This window comes from Buteo buteo, chromosome 20 (genome assembly GCF_964188355.1).
Source record: "Buteo buteo chromosome 20, bButBut1.hap1.1, whole genome shotgun sequence".
Classification (NCBI taxonomy): Eukaryota; Metazoa; Chordata; class Aves; order Accipitriformes; family Accipitridae; genus Buteo; species Buteo buteo.
This window is the reverse complement of record NC_134190.1, coordinates 6,238,861-6,264,448: the sequence shown is the minus strand read 5'-3', so window position 1 is coordinate 6,264,448 and position 25,588 is coordinate 6,238,861. Positions and strand designations below refer to the sequence as shown.

Below are 25,588 nucleotides of genomic sequence, written 5' to 3'. Positions count from 1 at the left end.
GATGTCTGGTCTTGGTCAATCACATTAAATGTGAGTGACTAGCACACTAATGGCACATAGCAGTCTGTAATTGAGCTGTTTTCTAATCCTTGGATGAAAGATGTTTTATACTTTTCATATCTGAGGGTGGAATCCTGTCTTCACTAAACTTGGTGGCACAAGTCCCATTAAGAGGAACCAGCATTTTGCTCCTCCTGTCTGTGCTCTCATTCTCATCTGCTGCTGAAATCCACTGATTAGTCCCACTGAAGGAAAGTCTTTATGTGTCTGCTGTGTCATAAGTATTCTTACTCCTAATTAGTTCCATCTGTAAGGGTTAGCCTTTCATGTTAAGTGTGTGTTTTATGAGGAATATTACTGTTTCGAAAATGAAGAGTCTGCTTAATCTAACGCACAACATAAGCACATACTAGCTAAACAATGTGAAGACCACTGTTTCCTATGTCTACAACAAAATTTCAGGCACTTGACCAAAATGTTGATGACGTTCAGTTTGGTAACATGTTCAAAAAGTTTTTAATTAGCCACATGGTAGTAATTTATCTGTGGATAATATTTTACCTTGCTGTGAAATAGTTCTGTGTATTGGGCACATATCTGATTAAAGGTTAATAATTCAAAGCAAAAGGTTAATAATTCAAAGTATCTCCATCAGTTTAGTATGTTGGAAAACCAGGACTTAGTGGTTTTTGTTCTGGAATCAATACAAAATTTATTCAAAACATGTTGATAATAACAAACACAACGATGATTAATTGTTGTTGCTGTAAATTGCTGTAATGTCTTTGTGCAAAAAACCTTTGACCTGTATTAATATAAACTAACATTTGCAAACCAACTTTAAATGCTTGAAGAAAGCTTCCACTATAACGCAAAGCAAAATACTCTTTAGCAACCACTAGCATGTTGGCTTTTTAGTCCCATATGTTTGAGCTTTAGCCATGATAAAGGCTGATTTTTAAGGAGAGCTTTACCTATGGGGTTGGTTTTAAATGATCCACTTGCTGGGGCATGCCACTTAGTAAGAAGCAATGCTCAGATTCTCAGAGTTCCCAACAGCTTTTTTCCGCTTGATTGTCTGTGGTCTGAGTATGTGGCAGCATGGACGTATGAATAATTTCTTATGCTGGGAACTTGGAGTAGAGGCTGGCTTACTAGGGGAAAAAAATTCTACAGATACTTTATTATACTTATGGTTTGGTTTAAAATTATATTTTCAAGAACAGATTATTATCAAATCTCTGAAAAGTGGTTAGTTCAGCATTTTTACAAGTATTTGAAATCTGCACTCTTGTTGGTCAGCTGCAGCCCAAAATATTTTTTTTTCCCAAGTTGGAATTAACAAATATGGTACAAATAGGATTTAAAAGTTTTGTCTTTTTTGTTTTGCTTTCTAAAATTGATCATTTTCTATGTTACATCGAAGTCTGTCTCATTTTGGTTAATAGGGGAAGTATAAACCAATTATCTGCTTATACTTTCTTGATTTCAAATGCCACTCTTTTAAACATGCTTTAGATCTTGCACGATGAAAGGCTTTGATTTGCAGAAGGAAGGTGAGATACATAAAAATTGTTTCACATCTGATGATTAAGTTGTCTTTGGGTGGGAATAAATCACTTATTTGGAGCAGGTTGTAAAGGTTCAGATTTAGGTCTTTTTTTTTTTTTCTATTTTTAATAGATGACTCTGTATTTTACTGAATGGCAGCTTATTTCATATAAGTTTTTAGCTCTTAATAGAAGAGCCTCATTGCTGCAGTTAAGCCATATCTTCTAGTTTTCTGATCCAAAATGGACACTAAAATCTGAAGTTTGGGGGTGATAGGCAGGAAAAATAATATACATAAATTAGATGATGTACAATTTACATAATCCAGTCTAGCAGAGAGAATCACAAACTATCTAGATGTCCTCTGGCAGAAAGTAAGATTCTGTTGGTGGAGAAGGTCTCAGGGCCAAGGTGATGTGCAGGGGCAGGAGGGCACTTGAGAAAATGTTGTGTGCAGTGTGCTGCACTTCCCGATCCGCTGCTTGTGCCTAACTAATGTGCAAGGGGAATCTCTGAATGAAAACCTTTAGAGTTTGCAAAGCAGTAATTACCTAGTCATGGAGCTGCCAGACATCATAATAGAAGACAAGGTATATCTGAGTAGTAAACACAATCTTGTAGCTGGTGACTTCATCAGAACCCACCTGGTGCTATCTTTGCCTTTTCATTATTGTTTCAAAAGTTCTGTAGTAATTCTCCTGTAGTTAGCCTTTTCTGGCACCCAAATGCTTTATGGTATTGAAGCTGTGGCTTTTTTATTGTGAAAATGGACAGAATTTAAGGTGTTCTAGTAACCATGAACGAGAGAAATGTTTATAATTGGTTTTTTTTTGGTTTTGTGGGGTTTTTAGAGGTTTAAACAGTTTAACCTATAAAAAGCTGTAGGGCAATATCAGCTTTAAAAAGCAGGGAAGGGGAGGGGGAAAGTGCAATGAATTCCTCATAACATTCTGCTTATTACATTCATGTCACTACCAGGATTCAAAGGCTGGTCCAGGAAAAACATATGAGTGGTTTTTTTGATCTTTCCATCCTTTTACTTTGAATTAGTCTGCCTTTACTACATTGTCAGGTAAATTAAAAGCATTCACATTATTCCTTTAGTTTCTTATGAGGGTTTTTCATTAGCTCCCCAATCTTTAGTGCTAAGCCATCCTTCTAGTTGGTGATTCTGTCTTCATTATGTTATTTGTTCTGTTTATACAAGCCAAATGAAAGAAGAAAAAAGTAACTCAAATGTGTTTTCAAGAATATGCACTATTTTTAAAATCTACTTTTAGTCATTCAGGACTTTTTTCCTTTACTTCCTTGTTCAGGTTAGATTTTTTTATGTAATATCAGGATCGGAAGCCTGAAGATTCATCTTTAGTAATGAAAAATTATTAACCCTGTCATAGCTTTCTAAAAATATGCCAATTCCCACTCCTAGATTTTTTTATGTGATTTCCACTGATCATTTTTTCAACCCTTAATATAGATGTGAAAGGTGCTTTCAGGAGGTAGGAGGACAAAATTTTTCAAACTACTTTATTGATTTTAAAACAGAATACTATTTTCTGGTCATAGATACAAAAGCTTATTTTTCCTGATGTACTTAAATATAGCTGTGCATATAAAGGCTTTCTTGGCTAGAAACTGAGTATTTTTGTTTTCTAAACAGGTGTCTCAATGCATGTACCTACTGCAAAACTAAGCATGCCAGAGGGGATCTAGCAAGTTATCCGATTGAAGAACTAGTGGACAGAGCCAAACAGTCTTTTCAAGGTAAGCAGTTTTATCCCTACAATAAAAGTCAGCCTCTGAAGTGTACCAGTTCTTATTTTCACACGTAATGATCGTGATACAATGTGGCTCTATTACGGTATTGATGTTCTTAATAGCCATAACTGTGTCTGGTGGTGCCTTTGCAGTAGAAAGCCATGCTTTCATTATGTTGTGCACCACTATTTACAAAATGTAGTCCTACCATAAGGAGTATTTAATTTTGATTTTAGGCTTGCTGAAATGAAGTTCCATGCAAGCATTTTTTCATGATGATGGGTTAACTGTAATATATGGACATTTTACTCTATCTCTGGTTTCTTAAAGGAGAAGAGAGTAACTTTTTTTCACTCAACAATAAAAGCCAATTTCATGACCCTCCCTAGGATTCTTAAAACCCTGTTTTAAGGATACATTGCTTTTTCTGGTAATGGATTTCCTGGAGGAGTTCTGGGATCTTTCTGAGAGCCATGCAAAGCTTATCAGCTTTTAAGTTCAATAGGATATTGGTAACATCACATGGATCCAATCAAACATCAAAAGTTTTTCCTGCAGTACAGTACTCTGTGCCAGTATCTATCTAAAACTCTTGTGTGTCTGGTAGTTATGATAGCTTTATTGTACCTTAATATTTGTTCTTTATATCTAAATTTTGCCTGTGTTTCAAAAATACAGATTTCCAAATAACGCCAGTATTCATTTCTGATGCAATCTCTGTGAAGGCACAGGTGGTGTTTTTTGTGTTTGTGTTTGTGCCATGTTAAAGGATTAAATGCATATTAAAAAAAAGACAGAGGTAATTCAGGTATAGCATCTCCTGCCATCTTTGTATCAAATACTTTGAATCAAAAGTAGAGCAATAAATACGACATGAGATGTCACATCTTCTGTGTATGTACAAACAGTACATGCATTGGGTTTCACTTATGGCTCTTGAGTGTTGTATCTGTTCTAGTAAAAATTAGGTCTCTGATGATTTAATGTGTTTTTAAATCCATCCTTATTTAGGGATCCATAATGAACCGTATTTAGGTCAGTGATGAACTTCTGGCTATTACTATCAGTACTATGCAAGGAAGAGTCCTTTTCCTAATCAAAGCCCACGTTCACAAATTCTAAGTTCTACATTATCTACATAGAAAGTTTTCACTTAAGATTGTAAATACCTTTTTCTTTTGCTTTTGTTAAAAGTCAAGCTCCTCTCTTTTCTTCCATGAGGCTTATCTGTAATTGGCACAAAATTTCTCCTGTTGCTTAGGTTTGTACAGTTAATGCTGTTGTTGCTGTGAATTGGATTGTCTGTTATGATAGACAGGAATCCTGTCATGTCTCAGATTTCTTGTTTTAGTAGGACAAGCTTCTAAAACCTGTATGCCTATTATGAAATGCTCAGTAACTGAAATACAAGATGTGTAAATACACTTATTTTAGTAGAGAAGCAGTTCAGGAAATGTTTCAGAAAGCTAGAAGTTTTCAGTTGTACAAAACAGGTGATTTTGAAATTGTAAGTAGTCACTGTGCAAGAGAAAATCTGCCATTTGATGGTTATGGTTGTTTTTATGCAGTAATTACCAGACACAAGTAAATGCCTGGTGATAGCAACACATGTAGGTAGAAGAGGAACACTACATTCTTTTCCCTTCATCCAGGTGTAACTCTGAAGTACTTTATATTATGTGTACCGTAAGAATAGTATTATGCTGATAGCACTATATAGCTGTTGAAATGTTCTAAAGAAACTTGGAACAATTCAGCAAGGGAATATGACAGAAGGCAAGATATGGGTAATACAGTCAGGATTGTGGTCTTACTTAGGTTAACTATATAAATTTTATTTAGATTTATTGTATGTATAGAAAGAAAAATTCAGACTTGTCTGTCCTGTTATAGTTGTGTATACATGCCATAAAGTCCACATTACATTATCAGAAGGATGTATTTGCTTGATATAACAAGAAAGAAGACTCAAGTTTTGTCTTTGCAGACAATAAATGTGAAATTTTGGAAAGTATTTTAAACTTCAAGTATTGTACATTTGGATTGAAAATTCGGTAATTCGATTCATCTGTCGTACTGTGGCCTTCATTATAAATATTGACTCTTTCAAAATAACTTGATTTCTAATGGAAAAATTTGCCCTTAAGCTATTGTTATGAAATTTCTTGAAGAAATGCTATGACATGTCTCACAGCAGGCATCTCCAGGGAGTTCTATTCTTATTTGGCCTTACACTAGTACCTTTGTTAGAGAACATAAGGAAAGAAGCAAGTACTGAGTTGTAAAGTGACAGGCTTTGCCTCCAGCTTTCACATACTTAGAAAGAAGCATGAAATAGTCAGATACTTAGTTTGCAGTGTATGGAGAATTTACTCCTGCCAGCTTGCTGCATCTGGGCTGCAGAAACTTCATCAATCCAGTGAAAGACTTAAGCAATTAAAAGTCATCATTAAAGTTCTTGTTGAGTTACTGAGCTACAATTTCTTCAGCAATCACTTCTGTTTTCTCAGAAGATGTGTTGCTGAAGCTCTAGTGAAAAATAGAGAGGTACAGATGTGCGATGACAAGTTTTTCCACTGTGGAATTACTCTTGGGAGCACTGAGGTGTCTTAGAAGAACAACAGCAAACCAGTATGTGATGATTTACTATATCTGCATGATGAAGTCATGTAAGAAAAGAGAAAATGATGTTGTTTGCAGTGTTTTGTACATATATATTCTTACAGTACACAACTTCATAGGCTCCAAAGGTGTGATGTTTCAATTGTGGAACACACTGAAAATGGATTAGAAGAGCTGTATTTAAAGACGTTTTGTTACAGGTCCTTAAAGCTCAGCACAAAAAAGCTCTCTAAAATGCTTTATTCAGGTGATCACACTTCGATAAGATTGCAGCTGACATCTAGAAACGGTTATTTCTAGTAGCAGTATGTTGCCAGAACAGGCTTTAGAGTTGCAATCAGATACTCCCAATTTTCCTTCAGTCCCTTCTGTACTGCAGCCTCTGGGTAGGATGTCTCTATGTAGGATGTCTCTACGTAGGAAGTATTTCCAAGCTGTAGTATATGCTGCGTTACTCGGCTGCAAGCCATTTCAGGTAGTCAGTGGACCAGTCTTGGACTGCTAATAATATGGTACATAATAATATGGTATCTGTGTGACAGCTGCTGTAAGGTGGTGCCTGACAGTCATCATGCTGATGTTTGTCTGCAAGATGACTTCTAAAGATTTTTGTAACTCTTAGGCTTTTTAGTCAAAATTTAGCTCTGTGATTTTACTTAGCTGCTGGTTTTTGAGAGTTTTGCATACTTTGTCTAGGTAAGTAGGTATTTATTTCAGTGTATTTTAGGGTCCAAACATTTATGTTGTTGGTCAGTTTTGTAAAAATGAAATTTAATGCTCTGCTGACAGTGGTAACTAGATGACAGCAGATGATAAAGCCGTAATAATTTACATGGGTGTTCAGATTATTTGTATAAGCATAAACTTGATTTAAATCAACTGATTAAAAAAAGATGGCTGAAATAATCATGACTGAACAGATATCAGCCTATATCTTTTCCAACATCTGAAATAGTTTTTCTTTTTTTCTTTTTGGATTTTATTTTCATATCTTAAATGCAATATAATGTGCACAAAACATAAGTGTATTGCAGGTTTCTAGTACATGTCCCATACTTTCATAATGTGTTGGACTAAGTGTTAAGGTGCACTGAAATTGAGTTTGTTTGCATACTTTGTATGGTTTTGTCTCCTGTCTGACCTCCATAGTAGTTTTGGAGTTATGACTGACATCAACCTTAATAACTGATAGAATTTCTTCAACAAAATAATCTATCTTAAGTTGAGAGTAGACTGCTGAGGTTTTTACTTTTTTAACTTTTATGTTTTTTCTGTAAATTTCAAATTTTAGTAAGTAGTATCATTTTTTTACATGGACAGCCTTGTCAAATCACATTGTATAGCAGACGTCTATAAGACAGCTAGTAAAAGAAAGTATTGCGAAATATAGCAAAGTGGTCTTTGAGTTGAGAACAAATGTCTACTGTAAGGTTGTTTATGCAAAGAGATTTTCTACAGCTGATAGTACAGCACTTTCTTTGTGTCATCAATTTAGTAGTATGTTTTTTTCAAAACTTGCTATATCATATTCAATGCTGTATTTTAGGGAATTGCATTTGCAGTTATGAGAGAGCTCTTTCTTTCCTTCCCAAAGCTACTTTATGTGTAACAATGTGGTTTTGCTTAGTATATGAAGTGGAAGGCTGGGGTAGCAGCCATTGGTGAACAGTGTTCCAAGGAGACACAAAAGTTAAACAAGCCTCAGGTTTGAATGTGATGTGGAGTGGTGTCCTGGGATAGCTTTGGCTAAATTGCAAGACTTTAAATTGATTTTATATATATTTTTTCAGTGGGATTTTAGTGACCATAAAAAGGTATATAACTGATAATGCTACATGGTGATTTGTAAAGCCTACACATTGTGAGAGACTTTCTGGGCAAAGATAGTACTTTATCTTGCAAGTGATTTTTACTGGTTCAGCAAACTAAGTTAAAAATATAAGTAGTTTTATGGAATTAGCTGTTATTTCATTCCAGTATAGAATGATAATGTTCTGCATGTACCAGTACAAAATTACACTTTAGCATGGCATGCCTGTTGCAGATGGCATGGAATATACTGCTATTAAAATATACACTGTATAATTACTACTATATTAGCTTATTTTATGGTAGCAACCAGGGAGCTCAAATGAAAGTCAAGTCTTGTTGGGAAACATTGTTCTCGTATCCTCAAGCTATGTGGAACAATTGCTTCTGGTTGAATAATTGCAGTGGCAAAATATCATTTATTTTTATTCCATTATTTGCATGATGGTTCACTGGCATGCATGGTGTTGAATTCTGAATAACACTCCTGTTTATGAAATCTTGGACAAAAAGTAGCACTGCAAAGCAGAGGAGCTATCTGAACGAAGATTCTGAGTCTTGACTTTCATTAGTCGTCTTCAGCAATTATCCCTAATCTGGTAGATTTTGAAGTGTTGAGAGTTTAAAGGAGATTAATGTTAAATATTTCTGTCTCTACAAGTATTACTGTAAACAGATGTTTATGCATAATGATAAGGATTGATTTTGTATAATGTGACTTTGTATTGGGGGTTACAGGGGTGGCTTCTGTCAGAAGCTGCTGGAAGCTTCCCCTGTGTTCGAGAGAGAGCGAGCCCATACCAGTCGGCTCTGAGACGGACCCGCCGCCGGCCAAGGCCGAGCCAATCAGTGATAGTGGTAACGCCTCTGGGATAACATTTTTAAGAAGGAAAAAAAAGTTGGGAGTGGGAGGAACAGCCGCCGGAGAGAGGAGTGAGAACATGTAAGAGAAACAAGCCTGCGGACACCCAGGTCAGTGCAGAAGGAGGAGGAGGAGATGCTCCAGGCGCCAGAGCGAAGATTCCCCTGCAGCCCGTGGTGATGAAGACCACGGTGAGGCAGGCTGTCCCCCTGCAGTCCAGGGAGGTCCACGGTGGAGCAGATCTCCACCTGCAGCCCGTGGAGGACCCCACGCTGGAGCAGGTGGGTTCCCGAAGGAGGCTGTGACCCCGTGGGAACCCCGCACTGGAGCAGGTTCCTGGCAGGACCTGCGGATCTGTGGAGAGAGGAGCCCGTGGAGCAGGTTTTCTGGCAGGACTTGTGACCCTGTGGGGGACCCACGCTGGAGCAGTGTGCTCCTGAAGGACTGCACACCGTGGAAAGGACCCACGCTGGAGCAGTTTGTGAAGAACTGCAGCCCGTGGGAATGGCCCACGTTGGAGACGTTCGTGGAGGACTGTCTCCCGTGGGTGGGACCCCACATTGGAGCGGGGGAAGAGTGTGATGAGCCCTCACCCTGAGGAGGTGAAGCGGCAGAAAATAACGTGTGATGACCGTAAACCCCATCCCTGTCCCCCTTGTGCCGCTGTGGGGGCTTGGTGAAGAAATCCGGGAGTGAAGTTGTGCCCGGGAAGAAGGGAGGGGTGGTGGGAAGGTGTTCTGAGATTTCTTTTTATTTCTCATTACCTTACTCTGGCTGATTTGTAATAAATTGAGCTAATTTTCCCTAAGGTGAGTCTGTTTTGCCCGTGACGGTAATTAGTGAATGATCTCTCCTGTCCTTATCTCGACCCGCAAGCTTTTTGTTATATTTTTCTCTCCCCTGTCCAGCTGAGGATGGGGGAGTGATAGAACAGCTTTGGTGGGCACCTGGCATTCAGCCAGGGTCAACCCATCACAGTCTTGTTTCCAGAGCTTTTCAGATGACTGTGAGCTTTGCTAAGGAACTTCGGTTTTAGTAGTTCTGATGAGGTGCTGTCAAGACATTCTGCTTTATTAATTGCTAACTGTTTCTTGCTGCACAACTACCAGTAAGCTCTCTGCATGTTTTCAGAACAGCTGCCGTTCATGAAAGGACAAATATTAAGTATCGGCAATGTTTTTAGTTTCCCATTGATTGGCAGAAGGAGTACCAAATTAGGATGCTTAGCCTACGTCTTCTCAGTAGTGGATTTGGTCTTTGTACGCACTGAGAGGGGCTGGGTGCCCAGTCACCCAGCTGGAGACCTGGGCTGTGTCTTCAGGGTCCTTCTAGGGGTGAAACCAAGGGTGTAGAGAGAGCAGTTGTTGTATATGCAGGTCTCACCTTGGTGTGAGATAAGCACTTACGCGGAGCCTGGACACAGATCCAGGAGTGAATAAGCTGTCTTAGTGATTTCAACACAGCCTTTGTTAATGATCCTAAGCATGTCCCAGGAAAGCTTTCTTAACTGATTTTAATTTTTGCTCACTGTTATTTTTGCCCTCCTAGTTCAATGTTCTGTCAAATAAGTATGTATCTATTATACCCACACCAATGTCTTTCTTCTGTAGCCTAGCAGCATTATCAGAAGTCGAGCATTTTCTTGTGCTTCTTTGTCCTAAATTTTATTCGGCAATTTCTGCAACAGTCCTGGAAGAAAGCTAACTCTTCTTCCATACTAGCCATGTGATGAAGAGACTGTTGAGGAACCTGTTGGATAACAAATTCAATACAAAAAAATGTGCGCTGGTGTTACCCATTGATGTCTGGGAACTGAGTTTCCATATAAACTAAAATCTTGACAATGTGCAAAATGGTAGTTGATGTTGATTTCGTGGCTGTCAATTAATTTCTGTTGGAGTTATGCTTGAAGATGCTTGGAAACTCCCTGAAATTGAGCCTGCGCTGTATAGTTCAAGCTCATAGTCAAAGTCTATGACTCTGTTGTAAGGATAGATTGGGGTATGCTTTGTGTGAGAAAGAAAGGGAAAGAAAAACTTGTCATTTTATATATATATTGTTAAATACTAAGAAAAACTATATCATGTTAATGGCAGACAACTAATCAATTAGTTGAATTGGATGGACATGTCTTGTGGAAGTGTTGTTGGGTTGTTTTTAATTCAGTTGTCTTTTGGAAAGATTGGGAAATCTGCTTTGTATAGAACTGAAATATGTTTGCTTGTTTGTTCTCAGAATAAAAGGTTTTGTTTCATTTTGGATTGAATTAAATATTTAGATTGACTTGAATGTTTTATTTGGTTTTCAGAGTACCCCTTGGCTTTCAAAATACAGGTCAACCCTGTAACCAAACATTTGTGAGTGGGTTGATTTTTCTTTTTTTATTTGTTTTTTAAGGAATGGTTTAGTGTGGAAAATGGTTACACTGAAACATGTCACTTTCATTCCATGTGAAATAATTTACCATTTTGAAATTTTGTTAATTTTTTTAAATTTTCTTTCCTTTTGAAAATTTGATTATTTCAATACGGAAATGATGCCTGTTCCCAGAAAGCTGTAAGTTAAACTTTAACAGACGTCTGTTTCTGTTCAGCAAAAACAGCTTTAGAAAAGCAAAATTTTGAGTATTATTTACCAGTCATTGCTGAAGGCAGCATAACAAAAAGTTGCGTATAAAATTAAGAAAGTTAAGCTCAAGGCACTTTTTCATGCTGTGTCCTTTACAGCAAAAAAGGAAGCAAAGGTAAACGCAGGTTTTACCTGTAAATGCAGGGTACATGTTATTCTTTTTTTGCTGCCTTAGGCACACTAAAGAAAGCTTGAGGGTGAAAAAGCCAATGTTAGTACACTTTAAACACCTCCAAAAGGGGTTGCAAAAGTCAAACACAATTTTCTTGTAAGGTGAATGTGATGAAGGAACATGGAACTTCGGTGCTGGTTCACTCTTTCTTGAGTTCTCCCATACTTAAGTCACAATAGGCATGACCCCATAAAACCTCAGAAGGAAAAAAGCCCATACTTAATATCTGATATAAAATGGTATGTTGAAGGTGTAGCATGTATTGGCTTCTACTTGCTCTCTTTTAGCAGCAAGAATGACCTTGTAAGAGTATGAAATTCATGCTCATTATAGTTGGCTTTAAACTGTCTTATGGAATGCTTTTCTATCAGAATAGACAAATTTTCAAAGTGCTTAATTTTTGACAGGAATATATTGAATTCAACAATAACGTTCTCTAGAAAAAGCTGAATGTGTTCCATTCGGCATTGTATAATATAATGCTTGACTGTTCTTTTCCAAAATGCTTTTACCTCTGTATTTTCTGATTTATAGAATCAAAATTTTCTGATGCAGATGTTATAACATATATAAGACAGGAAAATTTTATGTGGAAATCTTTTCTAACAAACACTCTTTATTGTTAAAAAAAACGAACTCAAACCCCATACCATTTTTCAAATCCTTTCCATTTGAATTTTTTGGGAGAGCAGAATTTTCCATATCACAGATAATCTTGGTTCATACCCACCTTTGCTATGCATAGTGTTTCCTTATGTTGTTTTTATTTGGGTTTGGGGTTTGTTTTTTTTTTTTTATTTTGGGGGGAAGGAGGAGAATGGTGACAGTGTTTTTTCTAAGATAAACCTCTTCTGTCAGCCTTTTTACTGACTTCTAGAAAAAACAGGCTTTATTCTAATATTGTTCCTGAAGTATAACTTGAAGTTGCATTCCAGGGAGCTTGAGCAGCTGTATTTGAGACACTTTGATAAACAGCTTCTCTTTGTTCTTCTGTGCTTTTTGGCTATAGCTAAAAAGCTAGGTTTTTGTTGTTGTTGTTAAGTTTATTAAAATTCTTTCTGTATTGTCTTTTGTGCCTTATGAATGTTTTAAGTTTTTCCTGCTGACTTTGCTAATGCACAGAATACTTAAGCCAAGATAAATATTTTGGTACCAGCCTGTCATTTCTTAGAGTTATATGGGACAGTGTAATGAATTAGCTTTTCATGGCCCCATGTAATCTTTTCTAATGATCCTGAAAGAAAAAGATATAATTACATTCCATCAGTAGTGATTAGAAGCAAAGTTTTCAGGTATGTAAAACCTGCTGTGTAACAGATATTTAAACATACATAACCAACGTCATATATAGCAAAGAGATATTTAAAAGGATGTCTTTTCAGCAGTAAATTACAATATTGTAGATATTTTAAAACTTCATTTGAGCAAGAAAATTAGAAGTTTAGTGAGCTTTCCTCTTGGCTTAGAAAAAAATTCCTCATCCTGTTTTTGATATGTGTTTCCTTTATACAGTCAAGTTTACCAATGTTACGGTTTTTTCTGTCTTCTTCAGTGTTTCTTGTTGCATAAAAAGTTCCTTTGCTTTTTTTTTTTAATTTTACTTGAGAAATGCAGTGGCAATTACATTAAATTATTGATGTCTAGCTTTTCCCCTCATTGCTCTCTTCAGCCTTCTGAGGAGGGAAAGTGGAGAGGGAGGTGCTGATCTCTTCTCCCTGGGATCCAGTGCCAGGACATGTGGGAATGGCTCAAAGCTGCCTCTGTCAGGGAAGGTTTGGACTTGACAGGAGGAAGCATTTCTCTACCGAGAGGGTGCTCAAACCCTGGAACAGGCTTCCTAGAGAGGTGGGCGATGCCCTGTGCCGGTCAGTGTTGAAGAGGCATTTAGACAACGTGCTTAATAACATGCTTCAGCTTTTGGTCAGCCCTGAAGTGGTCAGGCAGTTGGATTTGATGATCATTGTTGTAGGTCCCTTCCAACTCAACTCTTCAATTCAATTCTTCTTCCTCCCTCCTTCTCTCCCTACCAGTACATGCTGAGAAAATAATTGATGGCATTTCTCCCCAGCCCTGCCCTAGCAGAAGTGATTGAATGGGTAATCATGTCCCAGCATAGACATTGGCTCTGTCACTTTGTGGGAAGGAGGCATGTACCTTCTGAGGGGGGTTGAGAGCTGTGGGTCATCTCCAGATCACTTGACCACCTGCGTGCGTGAACTTTGGTTTTTGAAAGTTTCCTATGTTTATCTAGTTTAGTTGGATTTCCACAGGATGGGAAACCCCCACATCTGTGACACTGGTGAGGCTCAAAGATCAAGCCAGCCCTGTCTGAAGCAGGAGGTGCTCTGGAACTAAATGGTTGCAAACCTTTTTGAGGTGAGCAATACCTGTTCATTTTCCTGTGGATTTATTTTTTTCCTCTTCCTTGTACTCATTTTTAGAAATGCCTGAGCTGTGTCCCTTGGAAAAACATGCTAAAACAGAAGAGCCAGCGAACAAGTGTTCCACCAGAGTGAAAGTCCATGTGGCCCAATACTCTGTCTCCAAAGTGGGCAGCCATAAATGTCTGAAGGAGAGTGTATGAGCAGTGCCGATCTACTTCTGCCAGGGTCCTGGGGGTGCTCATAGGCCTCAGTGGCTGGGGCCGTCCTCCCCTGGGACCCCCCCCCCCACCGTCTCCTGCCAAGGGCCCGGGGAACGAGGTGTCTCAGCTCTGCCTGGGGCCTTCAGTCCCTGCCTGAGCCATGTTGTAGGTGTGTGCCCGTCTCTGCCCCTCTCTCCTGGATGGGCCTGGGACCTGCACTGCAGAGAGCTGCTCTCCTGGAGGGAGCCCTCAGACCTACGCCAGAGCTTGTCACGCAGAACTATATGCATAACATAGCATAACTATTATATTCTATTGCCTCCGCTCACCTTGAGTCGAATACCAGTGAGACTATTATTTGCCTGAAATGCCAGGGTACTTTCAGCTCCAAAAACATGTTCGGGACACATCGCAAAAGTTAGAAGTGGAAGCAGGATTTTATTTTTATGTTATTTTTCTGAATTTGTTTCAGGGCTGATGCTCACAAGCATTAACACAACGTGCATGTGTAGCCAGGACCAGGCTGATGCATTCTCCAGTTCAGCTTGAAAAAACATCCCTTGCAGTCTGGCAAAGGGAAGTCACAGAGCTACAGAAAGTAGCAGCAGGCATACAGACTAAGCAGTCCCTGTTTCCTGTGAGAACTTGATAAATGAGGATCAGAACCAACCACGCACAAAAGAAGAAGGGGTGTGTGGTACTGCGGGGTATTTTCCAAATTAGGACACATATCAATGACAAGCATCCTTTTTTGCCTTCCCAAACTTGCTCTGCTCTGCTTCTTGGCCAGTAATGCATGAAAAGCACTCTCGTGCCTGCCCTGCATTTGTGTTGCGTGCAGGGAGAGCTGGAAAGTGGCAGCTCCTGATGGGGCAGCGAGCCTGGAGCTCTTCCAAGCACAGGCTGTTTTGCACAAGCAAGAACCCCTATGGAAATGGAGCCAAGGGAAGAGCAGAGCTCGCTCCCACTACAAACTCACACTAGGAGAGAGAGCCTGAGAGAGCCAGAGAGAGCCAGGGCACAAGTAGCACCTTCGTGGAGCAAGAGCAGCAGGCACCTGGCCTAAGTGGTCCAAAGGAACCCTGGCAAGGGGCCATGCTCAATGCTGCAGAGGAAGGCAAAAAACCCCCAGGGATTCTTGCTAGTCTGCCTTTGGGGGAAAAAAAGTCTTCCTCCTGCCACCTGCAGGGCATGAGAGGCCACCTTTGTGGTGCGTGAGCAGCAGGCAGTAACCCAGCCAAAATGGAGCAGAGGAGCCCTGCCCTGACAGGTGGTCCTGCTCAGTGCTGCAGAGGAAGACAAAAAAACCCCTGGGGACCAGTGCCAATCTGCCCCGGCGGAAAATTCCTTCCTGACCCCAGAGTTGGTGAGCAGCTATTCCCTGAGCATGTGAGCAAGACCTGCCTCCTTGTCCCACAGGCTGGTCACACCTCCCAGGAGAAACCCAAGCCCTATTCTCCCTCAACCTGGAGCCATCTCCAGGGCTCCCAGGAGTGGCCAAATGCCCTTGGTCTGATCGACTTTGGGGGCAAGAATCCTTCCCACCCCTGGCAGGACACCAGTGGCTGCTCCAAAGCACTGGGACCCCTGGCAACATCTCTGCATCCTGATTCTTATGGCTCTTGCCATTGGCTCCGCAGGAGATGAGGGTGGCGAGCTCTGCAGCACTCCTCAAGGAGGCATTCCCTTGCTCTTACCACTGTTCTCCAGCTGAGAAGGCCTGATAGCCTCGGGCACCTCCAGATGTTGGTTCTTTTCATCTCCAGCAGCCTCATCCAGCCTCCAGTCTTCTTCTCTCACCCTCCTCCAAGTATCCACCGGCTCCTCAAGGACTTCCTCTCGGATGTCTGCAGGCTGCCCCCGGGCCAGCTCTGGCAGTGGGACACGGGAGGATGCTCCCTTTTATCCTGCCCCGGCGCATTGTGACTGTTGCGTTGCTGGGTGGTGGCAGTGTGACACTGGGGTGACCGGACCTTCCATGCGTAGCCCTGCCTGCCGCCCCTCCGCCCAGCATCCTTTGGAAGGAAAGTGGAGCGGGAGGTGCTGATCTCTTCTCTCTGGGATCCACTGCCAGGATGCACGGGAATGGCTCAAAGCTGCGTCCGTCAGGGAAGGTTTGGACTTGACAGGAGGAAGCATTTCTTTACCGAGAGGGTGGTCAAACCCTGGAACAGGCTTCCTAGAGAGGTGGGCGATGCCCTGTGCCGGTCAGTGTTGAAGAGGCATTTGGACACCATGCTTAATAACATGCTTCAGCTTTTGGTCAGCCCTGAAGTGGTCAGGCAGCTGGATTTGATGATCGTTGTTGTAGGTCCCTTCCAACTCAACTGTTCTAGTTTGCTGCATTCTGAACGTATGTATTAGAATACTGAGCAGACATCTGTGCTAGTTCCTTTTACATGTGAAAAAGCATCCATTTTACTGCGTAGTTACAGAAATTTTTAGGCAAGTTTGGTTCAAGACAGAAAGTCATATATATGCCATTGGATGATTGAGCTGAACTGTTTTGTCTGGTCTGACCAAAGTTGTTCCTCCTCTTGTCCCCTCCGGAATTTGTCAAAACTGCATTACAGCGGTGAGTTTCCCTCCATTTCAGACATATTTTCACAACAATGCACCTTTCATTTATACCTTTTTTTTAAAGTTTCTCTTTTGTATTTGCTCATTAGTCCTGAAAGATGACAGTATATTTACATTCCTGTTTGCTATACAGTGACTGAGTTTCCAGTTCCATGTATCCCTGCACCTAGCTTTAGTGAAGAGAGAATTTCCTCCATTCATTTCTTTATGACCTTTGATTAGTGTTAAATTGTATCTATGTGTTTGTTATGCCACTCCTTTATTTTATTAAAAATAATTGCATTTTAAAAAATAATTGTTTCTCTGCATATTTTTACTTTGTTTTGCATGTTTTTACTTGGTCTTTGCAGTTAGAGTTGAAGTCTCCTTCTGAGATGGCCAGATGTGAGCTGAGTTTGATCTAAAAAACATGTAGCCATTCTTGTGCATTTGTAGTGCATTATATATATAGTCAGTCCACTGCTGTCAGAATGCTTCAAACCTATTGCACGTGCTAGGTGATAGACTCATGCAGAATAAATTTGGTGTTTTCAAGATCTCTTGCCAAAGGCTGATCACTCTGCAGTGCACTTGCGGTATGTTTGATGTTGTCATCAAAATATTAAACATACTGATCATCTCTGTGCCCTGTGGCCACAAAGGATTCTGGAATTCACAACATGCCACTGTTTTTCACAGAAACGCTAAGAATCAGCAGAAGGCTCAGATTTAGTTTAAAATGTTGTTAATATTTTCATTAAGGGTGTAGATCATGGCATCTTCTGATTTTATAGTTGCCAAGAACTTTCAGTAATATAATCTTGCTTCCATTTCCTTATAACTGTCAAACTTTAATTGATACATCTAGTTAAAATCATCTAACTATTTGCAAGAATTATGTTAGGGAAAAGATGTTATTCTAGACAAGTTTAGAAATAAGAAAAACTTGCCTTACTGAAAAGTTATGGAGGACATCATGCCTTAGTGTGGTAGATACTTTGCCTCAGGTCACCTTTTTTTTAAAAAAAAATAAATATGCTTGGTTCAAATGGGTTTTGTGGAGACTCAGTAGATTTTGACTGTTAGATTTTGTAGGCATGCTCCATACCTTAGGCTGATTTCATGCATTATGGTTTTTTTTCCTTATTGCAAGGTCTGCTGTGATACTAGGCATCAGAAATGAGGAAGGGAAACCTCTTTCTCTTTTGCTCCATGTGTTAATGCCTTCTGGTGTTGATAAAGGGTTTAGTCTAGTCGATCTGTTTAATTGTCCATGGCACAGCCTCATATAACAAACATGCCATAACAGTTAGTTTGCCAAAAAGTCATGTCTAGGCTACATTTAGGACACAAATGAATCACACAAGATTTTCCAAATATGCAGTGTAATGTGCAGAACTGTAACTGGGCTCTTCCCTTGCAAGGAAAACCACTTAGGCACCGTTTACTGTTTGTATAGTTGGGATTCTACTATTGAAGTACTGTGTACCTTTACAAAAAAAAAAAAAAAAAAAAAAAGAAGGAGGTGGCCCTAAAGAGCTTATAATGTGATGTAAACAATTGAAGAGCAATACAGTAGAATAAAATATGCTTGCATTCAGGGTAATAAACAGTTGGTCACCGTAGTTACTACCAAGACGTTGTCCAGGGTCTTATGTGGGATGACAGAGGAAAAATCGTTATTTGGGAAAGATTGGAAGAAAGACAATGCAGTAACAAGGAACGGTCATTCATTTGGGGAGGAGCTATCCCTCTAATTTGCAAAAATTTACGTTCCCCTAAAGATTTTCATCAGGAGTCAAAGTCTGTATGTGCTGGCTTGTGTTTCTGAAAGTAGTAATTTCTTCTCTATGGGGATTATTATAATAAGTTTGAATAGCTTTAAATGGATTCCTTGGATGCTTTGGAATGTTGTTCATGTCATGGTTGTCTGTTCCAAAATATAAAGCCCATTAATGCTGTAAGATGAAATAAAATGCATATTTTCTGAAAATCCAGACAATTGTTGGTTTAGGATGCTGTCGTCTCTGTAAGTTGTTGTCAGAGGTGCATAGTCATTGTTCTGAGGATAACTTGCCAGATGTATTGACGCTGTTGCCAAAATTTCTCATAGCGTGACCACATTACCTTTTTGTCTCCATCAAACCTAGTCTAGTAATGTTGCTTTTTTATAAAGTGTTTCTTACTGTGCATGGGTTGTTGTAGCTTACAGTGTTGGAAAAAACAATATAAAATGTATGTGAATGCTTATTTTGCATGCCTGCCTAAGACTCCTACAGACAACAAGACTCCACTAATCTCTTAGCTTTGGCAGTTTGAAGAACCAGAGAAGTCTGTTTAAAAAAGGTCTTTTTTTTTTTAAACAGAAAAAAAAAAGCAATTTTTGGTCACATTTGCCCTGTATAATTCAGTCTTCTCATCCCTTTTTATTTTCCTACTCAAATATTTGCATTTGTGCTGTTTAAATCCTTGAATGACAACCAATCAGTTTAATTTCGCATTTTTTTGAAAAAGGTGTGTTGTTTTTTTTTTTAAATAAAAGTTTAATACAAAAGAGCCAAAACAGAGATGTGTGCAATTAAAAATACAACTTGATCTTCAGCCTTAGGCTATAGTTTCAGCTGTACTTTAAGCAAATACTGCAACTAAAAGAAGCATTTCTTTGCTGTCTTCCCCCCTGCCTCCTCTTCCCCCCCCCTGCTTTCCTCAGGCCACCTGCTTTCTTGCTGGTGGGAGTGGGTTCCTTATATGAAGCAGGCTGGGGAACTGATCTAGGGTAAAACTGAATGTCGGTCGTTCTCCCCACTTCTCTCCTTCCTGCCTCCCTAACCAAAACCAGCCCCCTTCCCCCATTTTAACTTGGATTGGTTCTCCAGTCTGGTTTACTTCAGGACAACATAAACACTTGTAGTGTAGGGAATAAGCAACTGAGGACAATGGAAGGTGGGATTGATTCTCTCATCAGCAGTGTTGCCTTGCGCTGCTTGAAAAGCATGAGAGAAACTGGGCTGAAAGAATGATCAGATCTTGCTTTCTGGGAAAGGCTGCAGAGTTGTGCATGTATTCTCTTGTGAGTCTTACATTCCTGCACATACCGTTGTGACTAGAGATGGTGAAATCTGTCATTCTAGTTTCCATGAAATTTTGGTTCTTCAGAATATAATTTTGTTGTGTTTTAAAATGAAATGTCCTGCAAAAGAGAAAGCTGGAAGGAGACTATTTATTATCTCTTATCACTGAAGCTGCATCCTACCCAAGCTTATCTAGCTTGTGGGGTAGAAAATGGCCCTACAAAACTTCACCTAATACTAGACACAGTGGGGTGTCTTCTTTCATGTTCTGAGGGCATAAGATACCTGTTCCATCTTAACTCTTTCCTTCAACAACTTACTAGGAGATCCACAGATTTCCACGAGCCCCGTATGCACTGTGACACTGGTGTCTTCTGGCATTTTAGTGAGGAGACAAGAGAAGGGGTGATCACTAAAGAGGGGAGAAGCAGAGTTCGCCTCCAACCTTTTCAAACTCTAAAGCAGAGATTTTCAGATACTGTGGGAAGGGGAGAAGAGAGACTTACAACACACTTAGCAAGACTAGATTGGATTGCTCAAGGCAGAGGAAGGCAGGGCACAAGACTACTGTTTAGGAGTAGTTTAATCATTTGGATATTATTTTATATTGCATATATTAGACTTACAGTTATACCATGATAGTAGTTAATTGTTGATAACTGCTTGATGGCTCTGAGAAAGATTGATGTGATTCCTGTTGTGAGCTTAAACTTTGCTAAAGATGAGTGATCTTACATGGTCCCAGACAGTGAATGGGACTGGATTTTGGGAACCTCCAGATTCCAGAATGGTAACGCGTCAGAGTTCCCCAAGCTGGCCTCAAAAGTTAGATGTTCTTGAGGCAGATGTCTCCTCGTGGAAGCAGCAACTGGGCAGCCTGAAGAGCTGCTTAGCACAGGAGACTCAGTGGGAAACACTCTTCATGTCAAGATGTCCCAAAATAGCAGATCTGGAATCCTCGTTCAAGTTTTTCAGCTATCAGGTTGTAGAAAGAACTGGAAGGTGCATAAAGCCTGACTACAGGTCCAGACTTACAGGCTCTGACAGTGGCACTTATCAAAGCTGATGTTCTGAAAGAGGCTTTGCTGCAGCAAACCAACTTACTGGTGGCTTTGGACTGCATATTTTACTTGACCTCTTCTAATCATTGATCAAAAACTATCTAAAACTATTACTTCTTCACTGTGCTTGCTTAACATTACAAAAATACGTAACTTTTAGAAGCCAAAGTAATTTATGGACATTTTAAAACAATTTGCTGTTTTCTTCGTCAGTTACTGAATTAGGTGTTGGTCTGCTAAGCAATATGATCTTGTAAGCCTTTGAAAATTATATCAAGTGCTTTTCAAGTACCAAGATAATTTGCTTTTATCTATACATTTTTATTCATCCTTCTTGAAACAGACTTCCTTAGAAATACAGTTTTTTCTTTCAGTGTGTATTTTCACTACGTTATTAGGAAGACTTAAAAATCACAGTTTCAGTGTTTTCATCCAGAAAGTAATTGGTTAAAGTTGCTGCTAAATTTTCACGGAAAAGAACTGCTGATCTCTAATTATTAAAAAATAAAAGGAACTTTTGGTTCCTGATTGGTACCTGTAAATGCTGTGGTAGTAGAATACTGCAAACAAAAGGGAAGTTCAAATGCAAGCCACCTGTGTCTTTCTGAAAAACTTGTTGGAAGCACAAAGGCATCATGTCCACATTCCCTGTGCAAAGGAAAGCTCATACACCTCATGTAGACTGTAGCAAGACAGTAATGGCCAGGTGCGAGTAGTTCTGGCAGAGGTAGGAGTATACACTCTAGCTGTGGTTGTCATCTTGCTGTTTAATACTGTTAGTAACTTTACCATTATAAACAGTATCTTAAAGTTACTTTTGAATCATGTTATTAAATATTGTATTTTAAGAATATAAGTTCTTAGAGGACATGTAATTACTATCTGTAGCTGTATCGTCTTAGAACAAAAGGTAGCCACTAAGGCTGCTGTTGTGTTAAAAATCTCTTAGATGCAAATTGGTGGGTTGTTATCGTGGTTTTGTTTGAACTCACCCTATTGCCAATATATTCCCCTTGTAGTTCTTCACTTTGAGCTTATGCTGAGATTATAGACAGTAGAGTTTTTACTTCTTTTAAAGTGTTGTCAGCCAGTTTTGTGTCACTTTCACTTTCTTTTGTGAATTGTAATGCCTTGAAAATTTGATTCACTGTTTAGACCTGCTGAGGAAAGGACTAAAAAGCTTGTACTGTGTATGTTTGGCAGTGAAATAGATGAAGATTCTCCATGCTTTTTAATAGAATGTTTGGCTGGCTTAGGGCTTCCTCAGAAGAGCTATTCAATCTGATGTTTGCTTTAAAATCTTTTTTTTAAAAAACTTGTTTTATACCAAAGTAGTGTGTGTTATATTCTTTCCATGCTTAGTGGAACAGCAGCAGAGGAAAGCTGGATAGCATTGCTTGTTTGTTAAGTTTTATTTATAAATATATTTTTGTTAAGTTTGCATTATTTGAAATGGAATGTAAGACACGAGGTATAGTAATGCCACAGCCAGTAGTTGAAGTCTTTACCAGACAGATTAAGTTGGTTTTGTGTGTATTTTTCGATTCACAATTCAATTGTGTTGAATTCAGAAGCAGTTCAAATTAAAGCACAGTGTATCTTTTTAATTGATCTTACTTTCAGGAAAAGAATTTATATCTTTAATTTTGTTTGAAAATAAAAGTTTGGGTTTATGTGGCTTCTTAGCCACAGGGGTATTGGAGGTTTTTTTCACTAGTTTTTTCACTCCTTGTAAGTATTTCTTCAGCTATGGGAACTTGTTGTGTTTCTTTGTTGGTAATACTTGTTTTGCTCATGTATTTACTGCTGGTTTTGTAAAACCTGGACTAGAAATATTGTCAAAATGTTGTAAGAGTATTATCACAGCCAACTTCGCACATTATTCAGCATCAGCTACTTGGAGCTTTCCATTGCTCCTGTGACAGTATCACAGGCAATTCTTACTATAAAAGAGATACGGTAACCAGAATCCAAATTGTTAATTTAACAAATCAGATGCACTGTGTTGCACCAGCCACATACCAAGTGGTCATAGTATAGGTCATCATTATTATGTCCAAAGGTAGTTTATCAGAATACAGCAATTATTTGTTCTATCATTTGGTAAGTAGTCTCCTACTTACTTGTGCTGATCACTGCAAGGTGACAGGTGTGCCAAGTACTTCTTAAAATGAAGAGTAAAGTTAGATACCTCATCCTGTACAAGGTTTCAAGGCATTAAGTGAAACTAGCAAAGGCTAGGTTCAGCACAAATGAGATTGGGATTCTTAACCTCATAATGTGGTTAAAGCTGAGAAACTTCCCAGCATGGGACATAGTGAAAGTTTACACGTTTGGGATAGGACAGATATGTGGAAGAGGAATCCATTTTCTTTAAATGGGAACAAATCTTACCGGGAGTGTTGTGATTTGCTGACTGCTCAGCAAATACTTTATGCTGCCTGTATTTGTACTCCCCATTAAGCATCCTTTGAGAGAGGACACTAGGCTAAACTGACCAGTGGTCTTACTCATGGCTATTCTTAAGCTGCATTTTAGCAAATATGTAATTTCCCCCATTTTGCTTTATCTAAAGTGTGCATTAGGCTTTTAGTGTTGCTCTGTACCACCTTTGTAATGAGGGCTTTCCTTCCGTGTTTAGGTTGGGTTTTGTGGTGTTGATGCTCCTGTTATGTTATGCAATACCATTGTGACTCAAGTCCATGTCATCTCCATACCTAATGCTACTATAAGATTGAAACTTCTAAAATTCTTTTAATAGGAAACTAAGAGCTGATCTGATCAAGTCTGACTTAGCTTTCTTCCAAAGTCCTTTAAATGTGCTAAGTGATTAAATGAAAAAGGTATGGTTTACAGAAGCAAGAGGCTTCAACATCAAACAACTCGACTCACAGCATATGTCACGTGTAAACAATCTGTAAGTTACAAAAAGAAATTGTCTAATCTTTCATGCTGTATTCACTGAAGTCATAGTGAGAGCAAAACTCTGGGTGGTGACGAGCCCAGCTGTGACAGTGAGAAAATGCTGAAAGAATACTAAATATGTCTTTTGAAAAAAATAAGTTAAAATGCTCGGTCACGGAGATTTGATTGAGCTCTCTCATGGTTAGCTGTTGTCCCTTCTTTTTTTTTTTTCCTTCCCTTGAATATTTCCTACTATGGTAAGAAAAAAGTCAATACGAGTTAAAGTATTTTGAAATTGGCTTTAGACATAATACTACAGTGAATTGTGATTGCTCGTGAAATAACAGGTCAGGACTAGGTAGAAGAAAACATTACTTTCGTGCTGCTCTGGCATTATTCACAGCATTTAATACAAAGTCAGACTGGTCAATCAACACTGTTTTTAAACAAAATATATTATGTAGCTTTTAGCAGCCTTCTGAGAGCAGCTAGTTATATTGTATGGATGCATTAGTGGCTCTTTTCATTGGACAAGGCATGGCTGCGGTTTTTCTTGTCTTAAAACCCTCTCACGTGAACAAGTATCTGATGTTCAAAAGTTTAATCTTGTTATTAAAGTGTTACAGAAGTGATAATTTTGATATAATTTGCACCTGTACATTTTAGAGAGCTCCGTGGCCTCTCTATTCTAAATCAAAGCAAATAGGTCTTAAAATGCATGTTGTAAGAGTTATGTACAACTTGCTAAGTTCAGATGTTAGAGAGATGGCTTTTATACACAGTTTGGTTGTTCGTGGAAATAGATTAGGAGTAATCATGTTGAATGACACAGAAAAATTGTTTCTGCAATGTCGCCCTATGAAAATAAGAGCTGTGATGTTTACAGATGTGGGACTCCTGATGTGCACACCAGGGTGTCTTGGTAGCTTAAATATATGCCTTTTTCAATGCTGTGTACGATGTGTTAAAATACTGAAATCTGAAATTCAAATATTTCACGTAAGCTAGGTCTAAGAGCTGTCAGTGAGGGTTCAGGATACTCCAGAACCTTTAGGAGGATACCTGGTTTACCTGTGAAGACCATTTGATTCTGCTTTACTTTAGGGTAACTGTATTTGTGACCTGTTCATGGTTTGTTTTCACGTATGGGCCCAATGCCCCAAAGAAAAAAGGAAAAATAACACTCTTGTTTCTAGTTTATTTGTAAACCAGGTCAGATACCCTTGATTAGCTCTCAGCTGGAGCATAATTTAAATCCTGCCAGATTGAACCTAAACAGCGGGCTTTTTTCAGATCGGCCGAAAGATAAGGAGAGAAAAATAAAAGCTATTTCCACTTCACGAGCAGTACAACAGTGCTGAATAAATCTGCAACTGTTAATGAATAGCTATTTCAAATATTTACAGGAGGCAAAAGAAAAGAAGATTGGCATCCAAGGCAGCTGTGCCCAGGGAGAGCTATTAAAAATAAACATGATAAATGATGTTCAAGTGCTCGTATAGCTGTCAAATATCAGAGGTACTCAAAAGTGGAAAGGGTTTATGGCCATGCTGCTAAGCATTCTGGACAGGGATTTTTTTTTCTTAAAATTTTCATAAAACTAACATTTAGCACATCAAAAGGGGACAGTGGATCTAATGTAAAATATTCAAAAAAAGTTGTACTTTTTTCTACATTAAAATACACAAATGCTTATTTGCTTTGTAGGTGAAAATCGAATTGTTTTATACATTCAATTATTTCCACACTTGAAATAATTTCTTTAGTCTTGATTCCTAATAAAAGTGATGAGAGTTTATGGTCATAAAAAAATACATTACTTATTTTTATGACTCTTTCAGTCTTCTGTATTGGTGGATGATAGTGATGAGGGTGTATGATTGTTGCATTGATTTTGTATGAAACTTGAAAAATTGTATATACGTAGTAAGCTATGGACTTCATGTGCTTCTGTACATAGATTTTTTTTTCCAGGTTGTCTAGAAAGTATTTTTATATCAATTTTCA

General features: G+C 38.9%; 1 protein-coding gene across 3 annotated transcripts in view; it reads left to right on the top strand.

Annotated features, from left to right (window-relative positions):
- CDKAL1 (CDKAL1 threonylcarbamoyladenosine tRNA methylthiotransferase) overlaps positions 1–25,588 on the top strand; it is a 421,878-nt gene that overhangs the window by 183,420 nt on the left and 212,870 nt on the right. For all 3 annotated transcript variants that reach the window (XM_075052405.1, XM_075052406.1, XM_075052408.1), the window contains one exon: positions 3,212–3,315. In XM_075052405.1, the coding sequence (XP_074908506.1) occupies positions 3,212–3,315 (104 nt within the window). The remainder of the gene's footprint in view (positions 1–3,211; positions 3,316–25,588) is intronic.